The 12,879-nt window shown below is 44.8% G+C and overlaps 1 protein-coding gene across 2 annotated transcripts in view; it reads right to left on the reverse strand.

Annotated features, from left to right (window-relative positions):
- The window catches only part of LIX1L (limb and CNS expressed 1 like), a 411,826-nt gene that overhangs the window by 359,570 nt on the left and 39,377 nt on the right, over positions 1-12,879 (reverse strand). The window contains exon 1 of one of the 2 annotated variants that reach the window (XM_069652677.1): positions 2,513-2,735. The exons of the other annotated variant lie outside the window; for it this stretch is intronic. Coding sequence (XP_069508778.1) covers positions 2,513-2,540 — 28 coding nt within the window. The 5' untranslated portion in view covers positions 2,541-2,735. Of the gene's footprint in view, positions 1-2,512; positions 2,736-12,879 lie in introns of those variants that run through there. 2 annotated transcript variants of the gene reach the window in all.

Genomic DNA, 12,879 nt, shown 5'->3' on the forward strand with positions numbered 1-12,879 from the left:
ATGGAACCGCAAGGTTTCCGATACTTGGGGATCTGGGTGACTGCAAACCTGAATGAATACACAATCTCCAACCGGTCCTTGACCGCTTTGTCAACGACGTCCAACACTGGCGGCTTCTCCCTCTCACGCCCATGGGAAGAGCCGCACTCTTTAAGATGATGACTCTCCCAAGGTTTCTCTATGTCTTACAGAATGCTCCGTTAAAGATCCCAGACTCAGACTTTAAACGGGTTGAATCCCTCTTTCGGGAACTAATATGGGGGGGGGGTGCCAGCCGAGGATAGCGCTAACCACACTCCAAAGATCGATCTGGGAGGGTGGGATAGGGGCTCCCCGCCTCCAAACCTATTACTGGGCTGCACAGTTGGCAGTGGTCAACGACCTGCTTCATGGAGATAGGGAACTCCCCCACATCAAGGCCGAGGTTGCGGCCATGCATGATATCGACCCATGGAAACTGCTATACCAAACTCTTCCGAGACCCCCCCCCACCCACCAACGACCATGACTCATATTATTGCCGTTTGGAAGCAGGCGCACAAATTCGTAGGGTGGGAACATAGCGTGTCTACGGCACAACCCCTGTGGAGAAACTGCAATCTGCCCGAGATAAGGAACCTTCAACCATGGCCCGATGGGCAAGGGCCGGGATTCTGAGGGTCGGGGATATTCTTGAGGAGGGGTATATAGCCTCATTTGAAGTCATGCAGCAAAAATTCCAACTCCCGGGCACTGAACAATATCACTATGTACAGCTGGCCCACGCCCTAAGCAACCACATACCTGTAGGCACCAATGTCCCAGACTATACACCAATAGAGCGCAATATACTGCCAGCTTTCATCCCCACCAAATGCACCTCCATCCTATATAATGCTATTACATCCTTTGCTACGCCCGAACTCATGACCCTGAAAGCCAAATGGGAGGTGGATGTAGGGGTAATAGATCCAGAAGACTGGATCCAAGTACTAATGCATCCAAGGGAGGTGGCCATCTCTTCTAGGATTCGGCTGGTCCAATTAAAGATCCTGCACAGGGTCGATTATCCCAGGACGATACTATATAGGTGGGAGAGAGCCTCGAACCCGAACTGTCTCCGATGCGGAGAGGAAGAAGGGACCTTCTTTCACATCCTTTGGGCATGCCCCCGAATCCGTACCTTCTGGAATGAATGCTGTACTGTACTTAGCAATGTCTTGGCGTGCCGTATACCACTGGACCCAAAGACTCATTTTGGGTGTTCCGGATGAGATTGCACTTAATAAATGGGGTAAACTGCTCTTGAATACGGCAGCGGGAATGATGAAGCGCAACAATGGGGAGCCCCAGAGCCCCCAATGATGGAGCAATGGGCAACGGACATGAACATTTGTGCAAGTATAGAACATAGAGTATATACTGCCAGAGGCTGCCCTGCCAAAGCGGATAAGATATGGGGGAGGTGGGGAGGTGGGAAGAGGACAGACCTTAGATCCTGCTGGATCCTGTTGTATGCAGTTAGGGGGATACGGTTTAATCGCACTAAAGACCCGGGGTAATGTCATGGGTGATAATTGATCTGTTCACGTTTGAATTTTGAAAGGACATGCTAGTCCACACATGTTGTGTTGATGATGTAAAACAATAAAAAATGTTTTATCAAAAAAAAAAAAAAAAAAAAAAAAAAAAAAAAAAAAAAACACGACCAATCTCTTTAGCAGAACAAAATAGAAATGGTTGAGGAGACATGGGCCGTGCAGGGATACAACACCACAGGATCCATGTCAGTGATCATCCTCTACATTAACTAATTTGCGTAGAGAGAAAAAGTGACACTTTAAAGAATAGATCCTACAAGGGCCAGCAAAACAGGCGAGGACACTTCTCTAAATCGATAAAAACGTTGACCAAAAATGTCCTAAATGACTGAGCCCCCCCACCAACCTCTTACCCTTTCAGCGACCTCACCGCATACACACCCTGCCACCCAGCTTTCAGATTTTGAAATGTGGCTTCTGGGTTTAGCTGTGAAGGACTCAATCCCACAACTCGTTTACCTCTGTGGTCATCTATGTCCTGCCCCCAGTGAAGTTCTCAATGCAGGCCAAGAATTTGCTTGTACCATAACCACATGCTTTGAAGCAATTTGTGAATTAAATATATAAGATAAAAAGGAATGCATTGGCTTTTGATAAACACAGTAATCTACTCTAAGATCATGCATAGGCTTCAACGTGGGGGTTCAAAAAGACGCAAAGAAGCTTTCAACAATGGATGTCAATGTAATGGGACTTGCAAATAACTACCCATTAGAAGATGGAGGACATCTCTTGCAACAAAAATTAATAACAAGGAACAGGAAGCAAAAAATGTGAGTTATGGAAATGTGCCATCTGGGATTCCCACATAAGTCACACTGGCCATTCTAGAACCACATGCAATAGGACTACAGCGAGGGGTTACAAAACAGCAAAAACAAGAAGGTTGAAAATCAGAGGAGGGGTACAAGATAGAAGCAATCTTACATTACCTGTTGAAAAATGGAATACTTGGGCCATTCCAGATATCCAAAAAAAAGAAAAGTTTAAAATTCTGCAAATGGCACACAAGACGACATTGATCCCAATTCTGGCTGAAATACCCTCGGCCTCAGGTTTCTGAACAACCAAGAATTTAAGGGATTATCACTCTGCATTACGAAGGAATCAACTCTACAGGTTCTGACAACATGACTTAGATATAGAATTCTATCTAGTTCATACATTCCAGAGCCTGCTCAGGTGGCCAATGCAGAGCAGTAAAAGAGTTATGAAGTCATAGAGGAAAACGCATCAGCAAACAAGGAGGGACTTCACAGGCCAACAATGAAGGCTCACAGCCATATAGTATTTGGGATTCATTTTACTAACTCACCACTATAGGTAAGAGGCTGCTTTTAGTTTATTGTATTCGTCATTTATATAGCGCCCTTTCCCCATTTGTATGATTTCAATGTGCTTTGTGGTTGAAACGCCCTCGCTGACCGCAGTCCATGTGTAGGAGGTTCTAAGAGTTTAAGTTAAAGATGCTTGTGTGCATTTTTGCCGGGTTAGGACTTAGGTGGGTTGGCTAGCCTCCAGTAAGCAGCCCGGAGGTCAGGTACGGGGGTGGGTGCTGTTGATGGTTTCAGATAGATTTCTAGTGCTGGAGATTCAAATGCGTGCCCAGCTAGACCAAATTGTTTTTCGTTGGTCGTAGCTGTACACTAGTGGCAATAGTGTTGAGGTACGTCAGGGCTTCAGTGTGGACGGCTATGTGTGCTGCCAGACCGGAATAGCATAGCCAAAGCTGCATTGTAGGGGTGCATGGATGGGTCGCCTCTTTGAGGCAATCTGACTGTATGATTATTGTACGTATAGATGCTAACTGCTCATATTCTGGCTCAATGACAGTGAAGACATCTTTATTTAAGGATTTAGGTAGTCTGACTTAGCATTTTATACCAAGGCCATAATTGATAGACATACTAAATTGCCAAAAACCGAAATCCATATTACACCACCCTTACAGTATGATGCGTAGTTTTGTAGGCTGTTATTTTGACCAATCTCATTTGGACTATTTAAACTGGACCAAAGGTCATGCCTTGTACTCAGAGAACCTTCTGCATGAGCCTCCCAGGGTTCTAGAACCATTCTAGAATGTGAACCTGTGGTCGAGCTGTTGGGAATAACTCCCAGGTATACCAGAGGGACACTGGGAGTCTTCGGACTCTTGGAAGGCACGACACCCTCCCCAGCGTAAACGGAGGACTCAGTCAACAGCAAGTTCAAACCGCGGTTTATTACAGACAGAACCAACAGGGATCAGGACAGGAACAGGAGAAATCCATGCACGTCTCATTCATTCTCGGCCCGCAGGCCGGTTTTACAGTAGTGTGACGTCAACGCCATCTCACACCTTGGGCCCTTCTCCAGAAAACATATCGGCCCTTCTAATTGAGTACTGAACACCTTACTACCTATAGTGGACACAATACAGGTTATTCTACTGGCCCTCGTATGTCAGGTGGTTGGCCTGGTCCATCCCCAAGTCACTATCAAAAACGATTTTGCAGTGTGGGGGTCTTACCATTGGTTCTCGTCTGTTGCTACCCACCCTTAGGATACAGAACTGTGGTTGACTAGAGTTGACATCCCAGGCCTGGGATCTGCAAAGGTTCTCAGCTCTCGGTGTACCTCTTCAAGGTAATAAGAATGACTATGTGTCTGCATTGTAACTTGCGTGTGCCACCTTAGTCTATGGGAGTGCTCTTTTCCCCGGTGCAACACTCGTCTCATATTGTAGCATATTTGTTGCAGTCTTCTGTCTGGTAGCCTGAGATAGGGCTGGTCGCTGCACATTGTCTGCTTTGGCCGGGTCATGTGTTCAGAGACCCCGAATTTGAGTTGTGCAGCTCTAATTACGAGGAATTATTCGTATTTACTGCAGCTGGTGCTTTGTTCGTCTAGGAAATGGAATGTCATCTTTATCTTGTGGCCTCGGCTACTGGTCATGTCTCACACGTCTCGCATCTGTCCAGCCTGAATTCAGCTCAGCTCGGCTCTTGCTGAGAGGCCTATGGCCTGCTGTACTTTTCCTAAACCATTATACTGCAGTTTCTACAATATCCATGCTAAACTACATGCTCCATAGGTTAGTCACACATGGTTCTGTCAGGTTCCAAAGGTGCTCCTGCAGTTCCATAGGGTTATTTGCATGCAAACATCTGCAAGCTTTGCTCAGGATCTCTTGCTTCTTGCAGTTTCTACGTAGTTGCATTTGGCTAGTGACCAAAATAATAAAAGCAATGACTGTGTATATGTGGCTGTCTAACTATAGAACTGTACGCTCATGTTCTTCATGTATTCAAGTGCATGGTTGTGTCCCGAAGTGTGGATGGCACGTGTGCTTCCTGTCTAGCGCTGCTATGTCGTGGTGCTTGAACGACGTAAGCAACATGGCTTTTTGGTGCTTTTAATCGAGACTGTCAATTGAGGTGTCTTTGGTTATGGCCTGGTGCTGCTCATCCACGCCGGGGTAAAGTAAATCTGTACTGCCCTTCTTCTGTAGGGCTAGTTGAGGGCGTATGGCTGGCTGAGGGGGTACCACTCGACATACTTGTCAATCATTGGACCACTGGTAATTGCATTATAGAGGGAGGACCTTTGTCTTGGATACAGACCAAATACCAAGATGTATAAAAAAAATATATATTTTTTATTTTATTCAGCTTTGATTTTTTCCATATGAAAAGCCACTAACAACCCTTTTCTCCCCCATCGTTTCCCCTTCTCCTCTCCCTTCACAATTACATGAAACACCAGAAAAACAAAAACACAACTATTACCCCCTTCAGTCCATTGGCTTTACGACTCAATTATGTTCATAATTTTAAGCTGATGTGCGCAAAGTGGGCAGGAGAAGTCTCTCTGTAGAAATGTCAATAATGTCAGTAGCTATTCCCAACCTGAGCAGAAGGCTGCATGATCATGTTGTAGTGCATAAGTTACCCATTCGGAACATTTTGTGAAAAGAGGAGAAGTGGTGCTAGTATCTGCATCATCATTGCATCGGATTTGTGCTTGCTCTGGTGAACAGTCCCTGGAACCCGCTACCCCAGGAGAAACACTTGAGGAGGGTAGTCCCTGGGTACCAACCATCACCTGAACGGGTGTCAGTATTGATTCCCAAAACTTTAATATTTTAGGTGCAGGCCCACCACATGTGCAACCAATCACAGCAGGTTAAGCAGCATCTCCAATAAGACCGGGGAAACATTATTTTCGGAGTGCAGTGCCATTGTGTCATGACCTTATACAATATTTCCCTCACATGTATGGAACGGGTCAATTTGGGCATTTTCCTCCATAGTAGCTCCAGCTTTCCCAGGGGTGGGGTCACCCAACACACCCTCCAATTATTTAATGTGTGGCCAGCCTTCTATCCGCCCGCAGTCCGTTATCAGTTTTTTTTATAGGGAAGAGAGCAGGTACTTATTACCGGTCTGCGTCACAGGAAATTTCTCAAAGGGGTTAAGTGCCTAGGAAGCAAGGGCTTTATGGTTTGGGTTCAAGGCCCAATTTCCCAGGTGACAGCAGCGATGTCGTTTTTTAAATTAATTTTTACTGCACCACGCTTCCCACCATCATTGAAAAGCATTAACCTCCAACCAAAGAGAGAATTGCGGGTTTCTAAATATAGGAATTAATGGCACGGATGTGACGTCAATCCTTATTTTCTTACTAGTGTGTCCCAAAGGTCCCCCACAAATCCCGCAATTTTGCTCAGGTACATATGAATGGGCCTATCCTCTTTGTGAGGCCACAGTACTCCATCCAGTGGTTGGCCCACAACAGCTCTGTCCAAGACGTCCAACATCTTTTGATGCAGCATTAAGCCATATGGACACTAAAGCAAGAGCGTTAGTAACTTCTGGACTAAGTTTTGGTTATTTGAAAAACCATGGCCAAGCTAGGTCTGCTGTACATCATCCTCATAAATATGTTACTGCAAACGTCTAAAGCAGTCAGGCCAGCTGTTGGAAACAATGTGTTTGAGCGAACGAGAGAAACACAGATAGAAGGGGTCTGTCAACGTGAAAGAGGTTTAACATTAATTCCTTTGCATGTTAGCCTGCTGGCTACCAAACGGGACCCAGAGGCCTCTGACGCAGGTTTCCTTTAAATAGCAAAGGCATGCGGACTATTGATCCAAACGTGTGGTGTCCCATCCTCTTGTTGTAAAACCTTATGCTAGACATTCAGTGTGCACTACTGAATCAAATACCAGCTGCGGAGTCTAGGTTAGTTCCAGGCAAGGCTTTATTTTACATATGTACAATCTGTACATTACTCCAGTTACTCTTGTTATAGTTACAGCACGCATAGACATTGACAGGGACATGGGAAGGTATAAACATCACTATCAAAAGAGCAGACCCACTGGCCATCGAGCCATCCTCAGCTCAGGCCCCAACTGACACTCGCAGAACATTCACACACAGATCCACCCAACATTCTCCTTAGCTGCATTCATGCACCAACATTCTTACAGCAATCACCCAGGCCAGTGGCAAGACAAAACTACACTACAACACCTCCCTGAATCTTTTCTCAAGACCAGCCCGTACATAAACTCTAAAAAATACGATCTGTAAATCTGCTAAAATGCATACTCCAGTTCAACATTATTCCTTCCATCACAGTCCGTACCCAGGATGATGCATTAATATATTCCCACTCCCTCATTGAATAGTACTCATACCACCACAATCGGAAGGGTTTTCTCCTCTGAAATCATTCTTCTATAGTCGGTCTCCTGCATAACCTCACGGCACTAAACCCAAGCTGCAGCAGCACGCTGTGTAAGCGTGAGTTTACAGTCTGCATGAAATTAAAACTCTTGTGACCACGTACTTGGCCCCACTTTGAAAGGTTAAATTGTATGTGAAGGAGACAGGGAAGGGATATAGATGCCATTTCCCTAGCGCCAAACGCTAATTGAATGGCTTAAATAACAGCAATTTAAGGAAGAGGTCTTACGAGAAAATGTGTCTCGTCTCTGGCCAGTCCATCCGACTCACCGACATTCCTGGAATGAAAATCCAATGCATGTTTCTGAAGCAATGTCTAATTCGTGGATTATCTTCCATACTTTTTTTTTTTTTAATCATTTTTATTTTTTTAAGGCCATGGTAACTGAGGAATGAAAATATGTCTTTGCATGTGAACCACAGTGCTTGTGGAATGAAGGACTTTCTCAAAAATATAGATCTGCATGAATGGCACTTTGCTGGTACCAATGCCTCCTATAAAGTTGGACTTTTATGTTCCGGTCTGTGATACTCCTCATATGCCCCTTATCACCCGAGCTTGGGAAAGTAGACCTGTTCTCGTTTTTTCGCTTGCATTAACTTCATTGCCTGTAAGGTTATTTTGACCTGTGGACCGCGAATCTGATTTAATACAAAAGTTTAGTGAGGGATAGTTTAAACAGAATATCGAGAACATGGCGTGTTGCTGAGCAGACTGTGTGAAAGCTGTTAAAAGATAAAACACAACAGCACACAAAAAACATGAACTAACCTGATGAACGTTTCTGAAAACAGTTTTCTGTGAAAGGCTCTATGCCTTTTGGTTCAGTCTGTGTTGTACATGGCAGCAGATCTGCATGCCGAATGCCTGCCCTGTGGAAGGGGAAGTTTCACAAACCACCAAGTTCACAAATTAATGTCAAAGTCAGAGCTGGAGCTAAATAGGGAGAGGTGTTACTACAGAGAAGGCAGACCAATTGGCACGTTCTGATGGACCAGATGTCACTGCCATCGACAACAATTGGTCTGAATAGATTATAATGTAAGAGCAAAGAGTTCGGGGGACAACGTAGCATTTCATTAGGTCAGTGGCAGAATATGCGTATACCTATACTCGGCTATGTTCGTATTATATTGGTTATGTTAGAGCAAAGATACAGCTGGAGACTAAACAGAGCAGGCCATTGGAGCAGTCATGGAAATGGGAAGACAGTAGTAGTAGTTTGTAACCATCAGCCACTTCTCAGGTAAAATGGATAAAAAGGCACATGGTGAGCGATGAAAGAAAACGTCTAGGTGTTTGAGGTTAGAGAATGGAGTGTGCGAATTGAAAAAATATATACTACAAAGAAATAGGATGTGGCATGCCATGGACATGCCATCGTCAATATGATGACCGATCCCCCACTTCTCCTAGACCATTATATGTATAGTGCACATCATGAGAATTTTAGAACTTAACTGAAATGGATTGAAAAAAATGGATGACAGTGTTTTACAGTATCCATACTGTTCTTCTGCACAATCATTTTTAGGGATGGAATTGCAGAATTCAAAAAAAACATTAGTACTTGTTCCTTGCAAAACAAAATTGTTTTTTGCTGGTTTGTAAAGGAAACAGAAACCGAAGTTTGCTTGGTGAGGACAGTAGGAGCTGAAGTTGCTTCAAATAAGCAGTATTGTAGGAATTTGGGAGGTAATACCATCGATTTACTAATTATTTTGAAACTGGTTTAGAACTTTTGGCGATTGCAGTTCTTGCAAAATTTGCACAGAGCTTTCAGTCAAGGTTGGTGAGCAGCTCTTCCTTTTTAGAGGGAGAGGAAGCCATTTTCACAGCAAGCAGCAGATCCAATGTATGTCCAACACTGTGAGAAGATAGGGGGTTACCCAGATTGTCCAGTTTTTCAGACTTGCAGATTGCACTTATGTGAGGATCAAGCCCTTCTGATTCATGACCCCTCCCCCTTACACCCCCCAGTACCGATTTGTGAATGTCTCTCTGTGTATCAGGCTATCAATCCAAATATAAAGAACCTCCTTGACAACCTTGAATAGATTGTCCATCCTATGCTGGAATATGATGGTGGCAGAGGCTAGGTAGAACATCAACATGCATTATCCTGGTAGACACCAAATTATGTATGAATTCCGCGAGATCACTGGAGGATTCCTGCCAGCTCAATTTGATAGTATGTGTTATAATCTGGGGTTGGCCCGATTATGTGCCATATGGTTGTGCCAGTGGTAAGGAGGGAGATGTGTCATAATCTGTGCTTGGGGCCGGATTATGCTTATGGCTTGTTGTGGGGGTGTGATGTCTCTGTGGAACCTGGGAGGTGTCTGGTGATTATAAGATGGCAGTTAGTGCTGCTGCTCTGGATGGGAAAGGATGTCTCAGTATTCTCTCTGCTATCCTATCTACTTATGATCTTGGATGTGACAAACTCACATACATATGACTTACCTGGCTGAGGTATCTTCAGTTATATCGGCATGCCAATACCTGGCACAGCAAAGAGAATAGTGTGGTGTCCCTGATATGGCTCATCATTTCTCCTATGTTTGACAAAGGAAACGTGTGAACTTTACTATTGTAGTTGAAGCTGTGCAGGGGAGTACATCCCAAGGCCTCCCATACACCCACCCACCCCTTGTGTGCCAATACAATGTATGCCCATCATTCTGTAGCCTCAAATTTTGAACGTCTTCAAGTCATTCTGTAACAACTCAGATTTGACATGTAGGCAGAACGGGACTATCGGAATGCCATCTGCGAGGGATTGAAAGCCATCACTTATTTTTAGCAATAAAATGAAGGTGGTAATTCAGTTTCGGAAATAGGAAGTGTTCTAATCAGACCCTTTCATAATGTTCCATGCCAAAAAGCATTGTGCATTTCCATGTGCCTTTGCTGTGACCAGTCGCGCAACATCTCCAGTAACTGTCCTCCAGTGGCAGCAGGGCAGGGTCAAAGACCACAGATGCATTCCTGACAGCTGTTGGGACACAAGGTTCCAACAATTAGAGGTGGCCATTGAATCAACTGCACCTCTAGTTCAAACATAATTGCGTACCCAAGTCAAACCGGTGGCACATTAAGCTGTAAATATAAGCAGTGTCATGGCAGGGTTGGTGTGCATTACCCAGTCTGGCCTTTGTGTCTTCACAACATGTGGGGATAGGCCCAGTAAGCTGCTCTTTTAAATCCCACCCGCACTCCAAGGAAGGAGACAACATCCTCCCAGGGCACAGGTACCCTCCCCAGGATTTCCCGTGAACCCATGCTTCAAAGACAGTCCTGACATAAGTAACTCACACCAACTGGATGATGTAACTGGAATCCTTTTGAAGTAGGTAGACATGGGAAGGGATGGCGTTAAGAGGAACCAGAGAACAGGTTCAGGTCAAGAGAAGGATTTCACCCTTTTCGATTCCGTTCGGGATCCCTAAAATTCCTGCCCCTGCTCACTATAGGCAAAGCACCCTGGGCATGATATCAGAAGGCAAAGGGCACTTGTTACTGCAGCTGGGATTTAAGACCATACAGGCTTTCTTTGGACCAATCCGCTGTAGCATTTTGCATTTATAAGGGAAGGAACATTGCCTTTAGTGGGTTCATCTTTGGAGTTTGAAAGAAAAATCACTCCTCTGAAACTCTGTTAGGGATAACGCTATTCCAAAGTCCTCTGCCACAGAGGTAAAGATCAAAGCGTGCAAGGCACCTGCAAGCTCTGCTCCCCAACCATACATTTGGGGAGGCCCTGCTGTGGGCCAAGGCCTCTTTGCTGCCTGTGCACTGAAATCAGCATACATAGGCTGCCTGGAGATAAGAGTAATTTAATACTAGTATACCTACTCTACGAATAACTAGTGCTATCCCGCAATCGGAAGCACACAACTGTCCCTGAAAAGGGTTTCTGCCCTCAGGCCAACAGTGGTGCGCTACCTATCTAAAAGAATTGGAGAAAGAAACCTATCCCTCCACTAAGCTACAGCCAAACAATACTTCAATGTCCATACCAATGAACACCTCCTCAAGCACAAACTAAGAACAACCAATGTGCTGTTAAAAAAAGCACCCTCTATTCTCACAAATTGGATCAGACCGGTCCAAATAAATAAAAATAATCGCAGTAGCATTTCAATGGGGATTTCGTTTATTTATTCACCCACACTGTAGTGTGCTCGAAAGAGATGAGCTTGGTGAGTTTTCAAAAACCACATATAAAAACGCAGTGTCAAATACATACATAGATAGATGAACAAAAGTAAGTAATTCTATTATATATTAAATAGTCTTGATATTCCGGTCTCAATTACCCTACTATGCAGGCATGGCCAAATACAAGTTCAGAAGGAGTATTTACAAGTGGCTCCGTGAACAGAAGATCGAATTCAGATTTGCCTGCACACATTAACCAAATAACCTTCCCTCCCCACCCACGACTCTTATATGCCATTTTGTGGGCAGATGTGAGAAAGAAACCAGAAAAAAGGAGCAGGAAGTCAGAAGGTAAGTTTTAGGGTTTATTAGTAGCTCGCTCCAACATGGGAGCTGCACCCTCATTTGAAGAAGCAACCGTCTCTCTTGCAGTCCCCCGCATCACACAGAGGCATTCAAAGGATGTCTTTGCGTGACCCCCTGCACGAGAAATGCAGTAGGCAGCCACGAGCCTTCACAGGACAGGCTTGTGGCTGGAAGATCCCTGTACACACCTTCCCCCTTCAACACGTCTTTGAACGTGACAAGTGGTCGCCGAACCTGTGAACCACCATCCTCTTGGCCGATTTTAGGCTCAGTTTTTCAGCAAGCCAGCCTCAACCTGCCTCTCAGATTAATCTTCCTCAGAACTCGCTCATACCATCTCTTTCTGCACCATTTATACCAGGGTTGTTCTCCAGACCCGGATCCATGCTGGGTTTTCAGGATACCCCTCAATTTTCTTGAAATAAAGTTGCATACAAAGATTCTAAATGTATGCAAATATTTCTTCATGAATATTAACTAGGCATATCCTGAAACCCCATTGGGACTCTCTGACCTACATAATCCCTCTCAAACGAGGGGTCACCACTACTCCTCTTACCTTCTTCCCGAGACCCCACAGCAACATCTCCACTCGTATAACTTCCACCCATTCACAAGGCAACTCTTGGAGGACTTCTTGGTGCACTACACTTCTACACACGCACACACACACACACACACATCAGGCTCCATTTCATGAGATCTCACCAATTGACTTGTGTTATCCTCCAACACCACAACTGTACCCAGAACCCTGCAAATCCTTCTAGGAGCAGACAAATATGGGGGGTTTGCACCCCTCACCCTCACGTTCCTCACCCTGAAGAAATCCCCAGCCACAAACTGTGTATTATTCACTTTCTTCTTACTATCGTACAATCGCGTATAACTCTCCTGGACGTTTCCGCCCTGTTTGTAAGCTCCACTCCGTTTACTTTAACTGGACCAGAAGTCCATAGCCATTACAGGGTCAACTGATCAGTTTCATGCCCCTCAATGCCACGAAAGGCGTAACACCCATTGTGGAATGGGG

The sequence above is a fragment of the Ambystoma mexicanum genome, chromosome 1p, assembly GCF_040938575.1.
Source record: "Ambystoma mexicanum isolate Mex_15411 chromosome 1p, UKY_AmexF1_1, whole genome shotgun sequence".
Lineage (NCBI taxonomy): Eukaryota > Metazoa > Chordata > Amphibia > Caudata > Ambystomatidae > Ambystoma > Ambystoma mexicanum.